The sequence below is a fragment of the Ochotona princeps genome, chromosome 9 (genome assembly GCF_030435755.1).
Source record: "Ochotona princeps isolate mOchPri1 chromosome 9, mOchPri1.hap1, whole genome shotgun sequence".
Lineage (NCBI taxonomy): Eukaryota > Metazoa > Chordata > Mammalia > Lagomorpha > Ochotonidae > Ochotona > Ochotona princeps.
The window spans coordinates 71,999,619-72,015,724 of NC_080840.1; the positions used below are offsets into that span (position 1 = coordinate 71,999,619).

General features: G+C 42.4%; 1 protein-coding gene across 4 annotated transcripts in view; it reads right to left on the bottom strand.

Annotated features, from left to right (window-relative positions):
- Positions 1 to 1,683: 1,683 nt before the first annotated feature.
- Positions 1,684 to 16,106, bottom strand: part of ESRP1 (epithelial splicing regulatory protein 1) — a 67,258-nt gene continuing 52,835 nt past the window's right edge. For 2 of the 4 annotated variants that reach the window (XM_004597238.3, XM_004597239.3), the window contains exons 15-16: positions 13,601 to 13,710; positions 1,684 to 3,163 (exon numbers count right to left, since the gene is read on the bottom strand). In XM_004597238.3, the coding sequence (XP_004597295.1) occupies positions 13,636 to 13,710 (75 nt within the window). In that variant the 3' untranslated portion in view covers positions 1,684 to 3,163; positions 13,601 to 13,635. The remainder of the gene's footprint in view (positions 3,164 to 13,600; positions 13,711 to 16,106) is intronic. The other 2 variants (XM_004597240.4, XM_058668788.1) reach the window with 1 other exon arrangement.

A 16,106-nucleotide genomic window follows, 5' to 3' on the forward strand; every position in this document is an offset into this window, starting at 1 on the left:
CTGCACCCATGTGGGAAACTCAGGAGAGACTCAGGGTTCCTGACTTTGGTTTGGCCCAACCCCAGCCGTTGTGGATGCTTGGGGAGTGAATCATAGGACATAGGATCTTCCTCTCTGTGGTCTTCAGGTCCTCAAAGTTGAGATCAGCGCTTGCTTAGTCTGTCTCTTCGTATCAGAATGAAGTAGGGAGGGGATTACAGAACAGCTGTACCAGGCTCAAATCCAAAGAGCTTTCGATTGCACACTTAGCCGGGGCAATTTTGTTGGGGTGAAGGCAGTTAGGAACCTGCAACTTCAAGTAATGGCCAGAGAACCAAAGCGAACAGAAACGCAGTAGGCTCCCATCCTGCCATGAGAACTCTGCATCTCCCCCGCAGTAATGTGAGCCAGAGCTGAGGTTCAAAAACGAGTGTTTTTGTTGATGTTGGCAAGGACTCGCATGGAAGAACTGTTTTACAGGAACTAAACTTCATTCAATGAGTGCTTAATATGTTGAGTGTAAACAAATGGGTTAGGCATGAGGAAAACACAGGGAACTATACATCCTTGAGGGTGTTACCAACAGTTATCAGTATGTGATATATTCACAATACATACTTAGGTTGTCCTGAAATGCTAAAAGTCTGGTAAGACCTAACCTGGACCCTAACAATGGATAAAACTGGAATTTAAGATAACGCTAGACAACTTTGGATCAGCACAGCAGCTGGAACGCATAAGACTCAGAAACATTAAAGCTGTACATTTTATTAGTTTTATATGGCTTAAAATAGGTTTTCAACTCTGTGTAACTGGGGATTCAACAAGATGCAAAGAACAAGTATTTGCGACTTATTGACTGTGTTTCAGCATTGTGGTGTAAGGGTTAAAGCTGTCACCAGCTCCACTTGGAACCCAGCTGTTAACACATCTGGAAAAGCATCAAGATGGCCCAAGGGCTTGGGACCCTGCACCCCAGTGAGAAATGCAGTGGCTTCTGGCTCTTGGCATCAGCCTGACTCAGCCCTGGCTATAGTAGACATTTGGAAAGTGAATCAGCAGATGGAAGATTCTCTCTGTATCTAACTCTGCCTTTCAAATTCCAATGATTCATACTTTAAGGGTAATTAACCAGAACTTCAGTCCAATCATCACTGATTACTTTGGTAGATTACTAGTAACTTATCATTTTTTTTTTTTTTAAATTTTGGTCTTCAAAATACACTCTTTTTTTTTTTTATTACAAAGTCAGATATACTGAGAGGAGGAGAGATAGAGAGGAAGTGGAGCTGCCGGGACTAGAACCAGCGGCGATATGGGATCAAGGCAAGGACCTTAGCCACTAGGCCACGCTGCCAAGCCCATAACTTACCATTTTTATTATTAGCTTAGCGAAAACCCAACAACCCCAGGAAGAGATGGCTGTTCTTCAGCTTTCCCCCATTACCTTAATTCTTGTTGGAGTAACTATAGATTTGTGTCCTGGCCACTCCATTTTTGATCTAGCTTTCTGCTAATACACCTGGAACAGACAGACCAAGGACTTGGGTTCCTGCTACCCATGTGGGAGACATGGAATCCCATGTTTCTGGTTTCTGCGTTGTCTAATCCTGCTGTTGAGGCTAGTTGGGGAGTGAACCACTGAATGAAAAATCTGTCACGCTACGTTCCAAATATGTAAGTCTTGGAAAAAAAAGCAAGCACTGAGATTAAACAGGTGAGTTTTATTATCAAAGGTAACAATTCTACAAAAATTCAATGTTGTGGTTTTACTGCTTATCTTAAAGCCTTTCAGAATTTGGGCAAAGAGCATTTTAAGGCATTTAGTACAAAGAACTTTATTTCCGTTCTTAAGTGCCAGTTATCACCAATTTTCACACACACAAATGATTGTGTTTATTCCCCATGAGAGGAAGGAACATCGCTGGGCAGAGGGGTAATGCTCCTTTCTTCACTCCATGTATGAATCCAACTACTGTAAAGCAAACAAAAATAGCAGCCACACTGATTTGCATGGCATTGCATCCAAGCAAAGGACAACAGGAGTAACTTAAAGACATATGTGCACTTAATCATATCCTGGTTCTGCTTTGGAGTTACGCGAGGCAGTGGTCCTAGCTAGTGTCTAATATTGCACATTTGTAGCATAAACACAGCTAAACACACAGTGCTCAACACTGACAGTGGCAGTACCTGCTCCAAGAGCATCAGTCTAGCAGGCTGCCTAAAGCTCTATGCTAGTCAAAGTTCTAATTGTTTGTCAGTTAAGGCATTCCAGAAAGAGGGTTAAGGCTATCTTAATATATACAAGCACTCACTTCAGTTAGTATATTACTTTCCAGAAGACACAGTTCAAAGAGTCTTCTTTCTGGTGACATTAAAAACTATGGAATTCCTAGAATTAAAGTCCAAGCCATTATCAATAATGAAAAAAGTATAATATAAAATAATACACATGAAGCCACATATTCAATTATAATTGGAACTAGAGATTACTAAGGAGATGTAATTGCTTCATTTTCAGTTTTGCATTTTGGCCCCTACTTCATTTATTCTTATTTACAACAGGTACCTGTTGACAAACACACCCAAATTTATCTGATGTGTGCTGTGTGGAGAGTACACTATTTCTTCTAATATATCCTCATTTTTTTTCTTTTAATCATTTTGTTCTTACTGTAAGACATTATCATGGCCAAGAGAGTGGGCAATATTAGTTTTATTCCCTTTCTTAAGTTTACAATGGAAGTATTAGCAGGACAGCATCATTGTGCAAGACAAGGAAACACACTGAAAAACAGGGAATGCACAAAAAAGACACTTCTATAACAGAGTTCCTGGTGAAGGTGGCAGACACTAGTGGAGGATGTTTAAATCCTAGAATTACAACTTAGGGAACATGTATGATCCCACTGTAGCTGGAAGTACTGGAGATGTCTGATTTCAAATTCACATTTTAAATGCCTATTTGCAACCAGCAAGGGCCCAGGGGTGCTGCATGCTGCTTGCTACAAGAATTTGGCTTAACTGGCTCAAATTTTTCACTCCACCAATATAAGGTACAGGCCCGCTGTCCAATTGTGTTTCTTGAAAATACTGCAGCCTGAGGGTAGACGAACTTCTGAAGTTGCCAGAAGTGTTCTTGCATCTAATGGTTTCAGGATCACCATATATCTTTCAAACACTGGAGAAGGAAAGAATAAAAACAAGCATTATAACCTCAAGATTTAATTCTTTACCACCCGCAAAATGAGGTCAAGTTCCAGAAAGACTAATACAGCTGAAAGAGTCTATATTTTATCTCACATAGAAATCATTGGACTTTCCATTTCCTGCAACTCTCCTCCTGCTTTATACCTTCACTTCAACTCAGTTCTGCGGACAGACTGTTAGATTCACTCCTGGGCCTGAGTTCCAGGCTACCATAGCATGCTTCTGAAACTGGAAATTGAACATTATCGAAATAAAATCATCAGGATGAATTTTTAAAAACAGATTCTAGTATCTAAGAAATTTTATGCACCAGCACCATGCTGGAGCAGTTAGGTCTGCCTGGGGCACTAGTCTGTGTCCTGGCTGCACTGTTTTTGATCCACGTTCCTGGTTATGGCACTGAAGTTCTTGGGATCTCCACCTATGCAAGAGGCTCATATGAAGCTCCTGGCTGCAGCTGATGCAGCCTTGTGGAAGAGCACTAGCAGATGGAAGATCTCTCCTCTCTCTCAAAAAAATTTAAGTGTTTAATTTATTTGAAAGGCAGAGAAATCTTTTGTCTGCTGCTTCACTCCCACCACATCCCCATACCTGCAATCGCTGGTGCAGGTTCATGAGCTCAGGACCCTCTCTGGGCTCCCCTGACTGGGGGGATGCAAGCACCTCAATCATCAGCTGCTGCCTCCAAAGATGCAGGAAGCTATGTGGGAAACGCAACGCCAGGACTACAACAAACACCCTGCTATGGGATGGGAGCATCCCAAGTCATCAGGCAGAACAGTTAAGATGACTGGAACTCAGGCCTGGCTTAGTAGCCTCGCGGATAAAATCCTCACCTTGCACGCACCAGGATCCCATGTGGGCACCAGTTTGTATCCCAACAGCCCCACTTCCCATCCAGCTCCCTGCTTGTGGCTTGGGAAAGCAGTCAAGCACAGCCCAAAGCCTTGGGACCCTGCACCCATGTGGGAGACCTGGAAGAAGCTCTAGCTTCGGACTGGCTCGGCTTCAGCTGTTGCGGCTGCTAGGTGAGTGAATGGACGTAAGATCTTCCTTTCTGTATATCTAGCTTTCTAATAAAAAAATCTTACAAAAAAAAAAAAAAGATGTCTGGACCTCATACTGGGTGCTTGACTCCAACTTTGATAATGCAGAACCTAAGACAGCAGTAATGGACTAAATATTTAAGTTCCTCATGCCCAGCTCTTGGTCCAGTCATGGCCCTCATAACCATTTGGAGAATGTACCCGCAGATGGCAACTTACATGAATGCCCAATCTCTCTGGCTCTCAAATGAAGCACTTCTCAAAAAACATTGTAAGATTTATTTTTATTGAAAAAGTGGATTTACAGAGAGGAGGAGAGAAAAAAGATCTTCCATCTGCTGGTTCATTCCTCAAGTGGCCACACGGCTGTACACAGCTGAGCCCATCAGGAGCTGCTTCTGCGTCTCCCATGGCGTCCGAAGACTTTGGGCCATCCTCTACTGCCTTCCCAGGCCACAAACAGGGAGCTGGATTGGAATTGGAGCAGCCTGGGACACACTCCAAGGCCCATACAAGATTCTGGTGCTTTAAGAGGAAGGATTAGCCAACTGAGCCATTGCACCAGGCCCTTAGAATATATTTTCAAAAATTAACTTTTTAATAATAAATTTTCCTTTTTTTTTTTAAAGATTTATTTATTTTTACTGGAAAGTCACATATACAGAGAAGATCTTCCATTCACTGGTTTACTCCCCAAGTGGCAGCAGCGGCTAGAGCCAAGACAATCCAAAGCCAGGAGCCTCTTCTGTGTCTCCCACATGGGTGCAGAGTCCCAAGGCTTTGGGCCGTCCTGGATTGCTTTTTCAGGCCACAAGCAGGGAGCTGGATGGGAAGAGAGGTTGCCAGGACACAAACTGGTGTCCATATTGGATCTTGGTGGGTGAAAGGTGAGGACTTTAGCAGCTAGGTTCTTGTGCTGGGCCCCCAAAAGAGTTTATGCTAGAGTTTATGCTAGAGTTACAGCATAAAGCCAGCCACCAAAGTATTGTTTAAAGACAGATTTTTTATTAAGTAGATGTTACATGATTGCATCATACTGGTGCACTGCATATATTATCTTATTTATCAGAATAACTCTGAGCTAAGAACAATTAGCAGCCTACTTACCAGCAAATCAACATTTAGAAAAATGAAGTTACTTGCAGAAGTCAACATAATAGGAAATACAACTACTAGAAGTTAATAATTTTCCTCAGTTGGATAAACCTGTGATGGTAATGTCCACATCCCATGAGGTTTGAGTCCCAGCTGTTGCACCTGATCCAGCTCCCTCCTCATCTACCTATGAAAGCACGTGTATGTGGGACACCTGGAGGAAGCTTTTGGCTTCTGTCTTTGGCCTGGCCCAGCCCTAGCTGCTACTGTCATTTGGGTAGTGAACCAACTGATAAAAGAATTCTCTTTTACCTCTTCTAGCTTGTTCAAATGCATTAAAAAAAATCTAAAAATAAGAAAAGAATAGCAAAGTTAGAGGACTGTGCTACCTAACTTAAAACTGCTTCACTTGGGACACATATAAATGCAGTTAAGAATTTCGGGAAAAAGAGTGCTGTGATGGGGCAGGTAAACCCAGCCCGGAATGCTGGCATGCCTTGTGGTTATCAGTTGAGTACCAGCTGGTCCACTTCTCATCCTGGTCTGTACTAACACACCTGGGAAAGTAGCAAAGAATGGCCCCTGCATTCAAGTGGGAGACCTGGATGAAGCTCCCAACTCAGCCATATGCAGAGTGACCCCTCTCTTTCCCTGTTTGTCTCAGCAATTCTGCTTTCAAATGAAGAAAATAAATTACTAAATAGGAAAGAAAGAAAGCAAAAAAAAAAAAAAAAATCAGGGAAATGTTGCTACAGAATCGGTTATAAAGAAGATCTGGTTCCCAGTGGAATGACTACAGTTAAGAATAACATATTGTATTACTTTTAGAAACTTTTCATAAGGAAATAAATATGTGAGAAGACAAAAGTTCACTGATTCTAAGATTACAAAGTGTACGTATATATCAAAATATCACATGGCACCATCTCAAAAATAAAAGGAGAGGGGGTTAGGGCTGCATCTCAAGTGGGCACTGGTTCAAGACCCACTTCCAATCCACCTCTTATGACCTGGGAAAACAGCAAGATGGCCCAAGTGCAAGGGTTCTGGCATCCACACGGGAGATCCAGAAAAACCCTGGCTTAGACGACAGCCTGGCTCTAGCCCCAGCCACTGAGGCCATTTGGGGAAGGAACCAGAGGATAGGAACTCAGTTCTCTCTCTTAGTCTTTCAAATAAACAGTTTTTTTAAAAAAGGATCTGCATTATTGATATTGTGATACAGGGTTAAGCTACTGTTTATGACATCTTCACATCAGATTGCTGGTTCGAGCCCTAGCTACTGTGCTTCCGATCCAACTCCTCTGACGCATGTGGGCAAAGGGCAGTGCCCCTTGCCAGCCATGTGGGAGACTCGGAGAGTTCTGGGTTCCTATCGTTAGCCTAGCTCAGCCTCAGGCTATTGTGGCCATTTGAGGAGTGAAATAGCAAATGGTAAGTCTCAATCTCTCTCTCTCGCTTTCTGCCCCTGTTCCTCTCTGTGTGTCACTGCTGCCTTTCAAGTAAATAAACAGAACTTCAAACGCAAGAAATCTATCAATCCAACAATGTCCCCACCCTATTGCTCAATTTACTCTTATTTTTAATTTTCCTTAAAGAACTGCCTACTTACCCAGTTTCAAGGCATAAAGAGATAATTTTAGCGCAAGTGAACCTGACAGTAAATCAGGACAATATATACTCCAGGTCACAGTGTCTCCAGTGATGGAGACTGTGAATTTCAATTCCTGGCTTAGTTCTGGACTTGAAAATTGGAAATGAGGTCAGTGTTAAGATGGAGACGAAGCTGCCAGCTGCCATGTCAGCATTCCACATGGCTACCAGTTTATGTCCTGTCTGCTTTCCACTTCTGATCCAGTTCCCTACTGGCAAGCCTAGGAAAGCAGCAGAAGGCAGCCCAAGTCCTTGTGCTGCTGGCACCCACATGGCAGACCCAGACAAAGCTTCTGGCTTCTGCATGGCCCAGCCCCAGCCATTGTGGCCATTTGGGGAGTGAATCACAAATGGAAGATCTCTCTGCCCTCTTTGTCTCTCTGTAACCCTTTCAAGTTAAATTAATTGTTAAAAAAATTATTTTTAAATACTGATCATAAAATTGAATCAAAGTAATTATTACAAAAATAAGACACCATTTCTAATTCATCGCCTAAATTAGAACGAAATCAGGTCTAGAAAATCCTGTGTGTTTTGCTGTTATTTTGGGTTCAGTTTTATTCAAAGTAAATGGAGAAAAGGAGACAGTAAATAGATTAAGTAAACAAGTTTTCTTAAAATATAATTTCAATTATCCCACAGATGATCTAAAGTTTTAACATGACCCATTGTAGAAATTGAGTTTTTATATTTTCATGTTGCAAGTAACTGCTTACTGACAAGGCAGAAGTACAAACTGCATGTTTTTTTCCCATTATTATTATTTCAAAGGCCAAGTGCCAGACACAAGAGCCTCCCCAAATGGCTGCAATGGCTAGGCTGATGCTAGAAACCTGAATTTTGTCTGGGTCTCTCATGGGTGGCAGGGACCCAGGACCTTGCGTGTTCCTGCACTGCCTTCCCTGGCACATTAGCAGGGAGCTGTGTCAGAAGTCGAGCAGCTAGGGGAAGTGTGGGTCAGCACTGCGGGTAAGTGGGTTAAAGCAGCCTAAGATGACCCCTGCCAACCACATGCAAAATTTGCATGAAGCTCCTTGCTCCTAAGTGGAGCCCAGCCCCGTGTCAGCTCCTGTGGCCATTGCAGAATGAACAAGGCTGACAGAACCTGTCTCTTTCCCTCTGACTTTCAAAATATGTGAATAAATATGAAGAAAACAAAGAAATGGAGCAGCAGCTGAGACTTGATCATATGGGATACTGGGATAAAAGGCAGTGGTTTAACCTGCTGGCCCCAAAACCATGCCATTTTTGTATAAAAATTCTCAGTATAAATTTTCCTTATTTTTTATGCTTAAGCTTTTATGATTTCAACTCTCCAGAATAGACTTGAAGTTGGCTTCAGGGGGAATAGTAGATTGTAAAAAAAAAAGGGGGGGGGGGGAGGGAAGGAAGGAGAAAACATTGATCAAAGCAGGTTGAAATCCAAGACAAGCAGAGATGAAGAAATCAGGAGCCCAGGGTGGCCCTCCCTTCTTGTTAAGAGGCCAGCATTCTGCACTGGAGTTCCTGGTTCAGTTTCTGGCTCCTGACTCACAGCTTCCTGCTAGTGCAGAGGTGGGCGGGAGCAGTGTCAGCTGAAGTAATTAGATTCCTGCAACCCACTATCTGTCTCTGACCCTCCACAGAGGGAATGGAAGGGAAGGAAAGCAGGAAGGAAGCAGGAGCCCAGATCTGTTCCAAGCAGAGGTCCTGAAAGGAAATGCTTGAAAAAAGGTATGTGAGTATGGTAGCTGGGAGGATAACTGATTGGATCTATAGGCTAGTTTACAAAACAAAGATACCTCTAGGCAAGGGTGTGGCGACAATTGATGGAATCCAGATAGGCTTATGGGAACTTCCATAATCTACATGTAAATTACTCAAAGTCTCTTCCCTTATCCTGTGTAACCCTCAGTCTTTAAAAGCCTGATGCCACTAATAAATGTGGGCTATTGGCCATCAGTCAGTATGGTCCAGGTGTGTGGTTCTCACTCCATGCACCAAGTCCATTGATGAGACAGCGAAAAGGGAGGCATGAAGGAACCAACTCCAATGAGCTCCCAATGGCCAAAGCTGGAATGATTTCCGCAGTAAGTGTCAGAGCATAACCCAAAGCATCAAATAAACACAAGTTCACATTAAAATAGACAACGACTGAATACTGAAATAGTGGTGCAGAAGAGGCAAATGATACAGAAAACCTCCTGAACAATATTCATGGTACCCCCTTCTTTGAATGTAGGCCGGAAGTGCGACTCTCTGAAGCACAATGTTAGCGCAGGGACCGAGGCAGACATCACCAGCAAACACAGTATCCCACTTCCTTAGAGACCACAGCAGAAGGAAAACACTTTCACCCGAGAAAAGCCACCCAACTGAGGCGCAGCCCACAAATCCCAAAGTAGTATACCTCAAACAGAGTTTGTGACAAAACAAACTCAAACCAAAGGGCACTAACATGACAGACTGAATGCAATGAAGAACCTTGGGTTTCAATCTTGGTCAAAATAAAACAAAAGTTAATAAGAAAACAAGCAAACGGGGCCCGGCGGCGTGGCCTAGTGCCTAAAGTCCTCGCCTTGAACATGCCCCGGGATCCCATATGGGCACTGGTTCTAATCCCGGCAGCTCCACTTCCCATCCAGCTCCCTGCTTGTGGCCTGGGAAAGCAGGCGAGGACAGCCCAAAGTCTTGGGACCCTGCACCTGCGTGGGAGACCCAGAAGAGGTTCCAGGTTCCTGGCTTCGGATTGGCGCAGCACTGGCCGTTGCGGCTCACTCAGGGACTAAATCATGGGACGGAAGATCTTCCTCTCTGTCTCTCCTCCTCTCTGTATATCTGACTTTGTAATAAAAATAAACAAATCTTAAAAAAAAAAACAAGCAAACACAAATAATATCTGCAACTTTTGTCCCCTGGCTATTGGGAACACAGGAAGAGATTCCATAAAATAGAATGTGCATGACACAGAATGTCGCAAACAAGCCTCTGTATATTTTTTTTTCTACCTGGTTCTCATACAAAAGGAAATATCACGTGTCAAAAAGATTTTATGCCACCATTACAGATTTGGGCAAAGTCACCTTTTCAAGTACTGTCATACACACACAACAGCCAAGCAAGAATATCCACAGCCAAGCACTACTGACATACTGACTTGTAGCACCCAAGACTCAGGACTGAACAGTGAGTCAAAGAAAACCATGCTCACTGCTTCACAGGACAAGGGTAAGAGCAGATGCAACAGTAGGACTTCTCTCAGACCTTCATCTAGGGTGTCAGCTACCTTGACCCTGACCCGGGGACAGCAGTGATTTCTCTTCTTTTAAAGTTAGTTTTTAGGAGAACATATTCATTCCCAGTCGTGGCCATATTGAGATACTCTAAATCTGGTGGCCTGAAAGAAATTTATACTCTCACAAATTTGGGCTCCAGGAGTCAGACTTTAAAGCGTCCGCAGAGGGTGCACCCTGCAGATTCCTTTCCCAGCCCGCCTTGATGGCTGTCATTATCACTCCAGCTCAGCCCCCAGTCACATGTGTGTGATTCTCCTTTGCCTTCTTACAGCGACATGTAATCGCAGCCAAAGTACACCCAAATTAACTCATGATAAACTCTTCTGCTCAGGAACCTTTACATTTGCCAAAAGACTGACTGTATTAGAATACAAAAATACAATTTGATTTAAATATGGCACTGATTATTCCATAATGAACCAAAGTATATAAATATAGGGTAGAATTAGAGGTACTGTGCAATGGCAATAATCCATTTAGGACAGTTCCAGCATGTCAAAAATCTGACTTCTGACCATTTCTTACTCATTTGAAAAAACTGATTATATATGTGTGTGTGTGTGTATATATATATATGTATATGTATATATATTCATAGACGGGCTTAAAGTGTTGAATAGTGAACTCTTTCAAAGACCAAATATGGATCAAAAGAAGGGCATCTGCAGGTCACACCTGCGTGCTCTCAGCACAGAGACTCACCTAGGGAATCCCAATTCCCACCACTAGCTGTTTGGGGTGCTCCCTCACAGGATCAACATACATGAAGCCTCACTACCAGCAAGCCAGTGTCAGCAAACCCAACCATCGAGAAGGAATCAGCCACGCCAATTCCAATGCGTACCTGCAACTCCATCCCTGGGGGACCTATAGCACAGAGGACTAAACTACTGTAATAATATAGGGGAAGTCAGTGGGCAGGGAGAAGGAAATTCCAGAGTCAATTGAACAGTATCATAAAATAATAAAATCAACAACAGGGCCCGGCAGCGTGGCCTAACGGCTAAAGTCCTCACCTTGAACGCACTGGGATCCCATATGGGCGCCGGTTCTAATCCTGGCAGCTCCACTTCCCATCCAGCTCCCTGCTTGTGGCCAGGGAAAGCAGTCGAGGACGGCCCAGAGCATTGGGACCCTGCACCCGTGTGGGAGACCCGGAAGAGGTTCCAGGTTCCTGGCTTCGGATCGGCGCGCACTGGCCGTTGCGGCCCACTTGGGGAGTGAATCATCAGACGGAAGATCTTCCTCTCTGCCTCTCCTCCTCTGTGTATATCTTTGTAATAAAAATAAATCTTAAAAATAATAATAATAAAATCATCTGTAGACATTTGTAGGCAGAGAAAGGGGATGAGGAAACTAAAATAAACAAGCAAGTAAACAAACAAAACTTCAGGGTTCTTTACCTCTGGATTTAGTTTTAGGGGAAAAGGGGACATGTAAGGAAAAACCATGCCCAAAGCCTTGAGACCCTGCACCCATGTGGGAGATCCGGAAGAGGTTCCTGGCTCCTGGCTTCTAATTGGCTCAGCTCTGGCCATGTGGTCACTTGGGGAGTGAGTGAATCATCGGACAGAAGATCTTCTCTGTCTTCTCCTCTCTGTATATGACTTTCCAATAAAAATAAACTAAATCTTTAAAAAAATTGTTAGACTATGATTCTATGTCATTTATTGTACTAATTTTAAAAAGGAAACCAGAGAGTATCTGAAACCTAAGAAAATTACATATGATCCAGCAGCTCCACTTCTACACATCTAAGAGAACTGAAAATGCAGAGTATTTGAACAATTGGATGTGAGGGCCAGCATTCCAGCATAGCAGGTAAAGGTTCCTGTAGAGCCAGCATCCCATATGGATGCTGGTTCATGTCCCAGCTGCTCCACTTTCAATACAGCTCCCTGCTAATGTACCTAGGAAAGCAGCAGAGCTTGGAGCAAGTGCTTGGTCCTGCTTCTTCTACATGGGAGATCTGGAAGATGCTCCCGACCTCAACAACTGTGCCTATTTGGGAAGTGAACCAGCAGATGGAAGATCTGTCTCTCCCTCTTAGTACAACTGAATATTATTCAGTCATAAAAAGGAATGAAGTATTGATAAATGCTGATACATATATGACCTTCAAAACACAGAGAATGGGCACACGTATTTAGCCTACTAGTTATACTTGGTTACTGTGCCAGCACTCCACACTGGAATACCTGGGCTTGATACCCAGCTCTGATTCCTTGCCCTAGCTTCCTGTTAACATGGACCTGCAGAAGCAGTACTGATGACTCGAGTAACTGGGAGACAGACTGTGTTCCTGGCTCCTGGCTCTTACATCTGCCAAGTTAGGGGCTTTTGGGTATTGAACCTGCAAATGGAAGACTCCTCTTTCTTTGCCTCTCAAAAACAAACAAAAATCCCAAACATATAAAACAAAGGAAGTCGAACCCCAAAAGGTCAGATGGCAAAATTCCATTCACATCAAATATCCAGAGTAGGCAATCTACATAGACAAAGAATAGTTTCCAAGTCCAATGGGAGAGAAAAAGCAGAATATAAAACAAAACAAAACAAAACAAAAAACCAAACAAATAAATAAAAAACAAAACAAAAAAATCAGAACTATGCAGAGGTAATAGATGTAGAATGTTGTGAATATTAAAAATTTGAGTTACATACTTTTAAAATTGCTAATTTTACATCAGAGATTTTACTTAAATTCTGAGAAAAGAAAGCTCAATCTATTGTTCATGATACAGTTAAAGAATTTCCTAATTGAAAAGCTTTCCCTTAATCCAAAGTAACAAACAGCCATCCACAAAAGGTGCTTGGATGCTATCTATGTAGACAACAAAGTTAACCCCAGTTTCCATGCCTTCCAGGATTTCGCATAGTTTAGTTTAGTTATCTGAAAAGCACATGATGGAGAGAGAAGGGACAGAGAAGAACAGAGGTTCTCTACCCAATGGTTTACTCCCAAATGCCAGCAACACTTGGGCCAGGCAGGTCAAAGCCAAGAGCCTGGAATTCTACCAAGGTCACTCACATGGGTGGCAGGAACGCAAGCACTTGGGCTATACTTCGCTGCCTCTAAGCACAGCAGCATGAAGCTGGATCAGAAGCAGAGGTGGGACTGGGTCCCAGGCATTCTCACATATGATGTGTGTATCCATAGTAGTGGCTTATCTTGCTTTACCATGCTACCCACTCTCATCATTCCAGGATTTTTGAAACTCTTAACATTACACTAAAGAAAGAGGAAACTTCTCCACCTGACTCCCAACATATCTTAAAATGCATGATTTCTGTATGTTGGCCCCTTTCTAATTTAACTTGTATCTCATAGAGCCTTACCTTCTTTTCTGAGGATGGTCTAACTGCTGGGGCCCTTAAATACAAACCCATTCTTTGGGTAGAGTTCTGGCCTGGTCATTTGTGTGTACAAGTCCATCCTCGGTTGCATACTACAATGCAAGTTAAAACAAACAGGATCAAAAGATGGACAAACTGTCACCACGGATGGTTAGCACCTTAAGTAAACAGATTTACCAACAAAAGAACATTTAAACTTTTAAGAGACAAGCAATCACTGATGCAAACTTATATTTAAATGCTAATGCCAATTCATCTTTTTTACTGGATAAACACAAAATCTCTTCTACAAGGGATGTTAGTCTGAACATGGAGATTAAAAGTCTCCACACCACAATAACTCAGGAGACCAGTAACATCTTGCTAAGGGTGAAGTTTCCAGGATACCGTGGTATGACTAGATCTCATCAGTTAGACCTGAGCATCAATTTCCAAGGCATTATACAAGCCCAATATCCAAAACCTCCAAATCACCCAGTGAATTCTAAGTGTGTTGGAAATCACTCAGTAGAGCAAGCAAGTGAAAAATCTTAGAGGTGAGAGTTCCAAGGACAAAGACCAAGGTCAGTATTCTGAAGAGCAGGAAACCTACCCAGGTTAGTAAAAATGGAAAGCTGCTGACAGTAAAAGAGCAACTGAAAAAGTTAAAGGAATTGTTCAAGACTACCCACAAGTCCATCTCAGAAGCAGTCCATCAGATGAAATACCTACATTTCTATTCTATCAGCCAGAAGAATGTCTTCATTACCAAATATCTTCATAAATTAGGTTCCCACTCTATTTTAATCAATCAAAACAGACCTAACTCAAGTATGTTAACTTTATAGAAGGGCAAATTTGGTAGCAAAATCCAAGCCCTGTATCCTGCTTTTGCCATCAGAATTCCTTTTTTTTGAAATATCCGCTCTCTTTGAATTTGTAAGCCATTGCAAATGAAATATGGGCAACACAAAGGAGTAGTTTCACAGAAGGAATATTGCTAATGGTGAAGGAAAAATATATATAAATATTGTATGTAAAAACTGACATGCCACCATATGTCAAGATACATATTTCTTATGGTAACCAGAGACCATCAATAGTTTAATTTACTCAAAAAATTACTGCACAGGTGCTTGCTTAATTCCAAAAATACAAGTGTTACTCTATAACTATACAGTATTAACCAGAGGTAAAGCTTCCCACCAAATCAGCAATGTGGATAAATACATTATATGTAAATACTTAAGTGAACAGGAATCTGTCATCTGCTTAATAGAGGACAAGAAACAACAAAGAAGCAGCTTTGGACTCCAGAAGACAGTATCTAAATTTTTTGTTATGTAGATGAACCTGGGTTAGGTTTAAACATTTTGTAGGGGAGAGGGAGCGCTCCCATCTGCCAGATCACTGCCCAAATGCCTGCCAAGGCTGTGACTGAGCTGTGTCAAGCAGCCCGGAACTGAATTCACGTCTCCCACCTGCTGCCAGGGACCCAAGTTCTAGGAGCCATTAGCACTGCCTTCCAGGAGGCATACCAAGCAGGAAGCCGGAAGCAGAAGTAGCTCTGGGAATTCAACCCAGGCATTCTGACAGGGGTGGTGGGTGCCTTGATCACCCAGCCAAATGCCTGTCCCAGGTATTAAGATTTGGAATTCAAGCATTGTCACTGCCACTGAAGGAAGACTAGTATCATTTGATACATTGCAATTGATCATTGAGGTTCTTACAGATCCTAATTTACTTAGCCAATTCATGCATTTTAAGCACTCTGGAAATCAAATGATACAAGGTGGCTCTACTCCAAAAATGAAAGACTCCAAGAGCAATTTTGCTTATCTATTAATTCAAGTGGTGAGACTGTTTACGTCTACAGATGTGAATTAAATCAGGAAAAACAAGCTGAAAAGGAATTAATCCAGTTGATGGCTAAAGCTTGGGACTTTCCTTGAATGTTCCACAGTTACACAACAAGGAAAACATAATATCAAAGTCACAATATTTTACTCATAAAATAGGCAATCTTTTCATTAAGTTTTCAGGAAAACACTCCATTCCTTCATAATATAATTGATCAAACATGGTATTTGGAAAGGGATTTTTTAAAAATACATTTTAAGGTCTGCCAAAGGCAGTATACTTGTTCAAGGAAGAATAATGTACCCTACAAAAACAAAAACACTTAGTTCTGATAAGAATGTGCTAAACAATGAAGTAATAAGCCAAAACTTTTGTCTATTCTCATTTGGCTTTTCACTATGAGCCACAGATTTTGATTTATTACAAAATATCCTTAGCGGGATAAAAGGCCTTAAGTCCTGTGTAGGCTTGGGCAGCCAGCAGCCCTGAGCGTCGGGGTCATCACACTCCTCCATAGCTCATGGACATTACCTGTAAATGCACTCCCACCAAGAAACAGGTTTTGCCAACACACCTCGTGGCAAGTGGCACTGACAAGTCTCAAGAGCTAATCTGAGGATCTGCCTATCGTGCCCCCAATGGTCTCTCC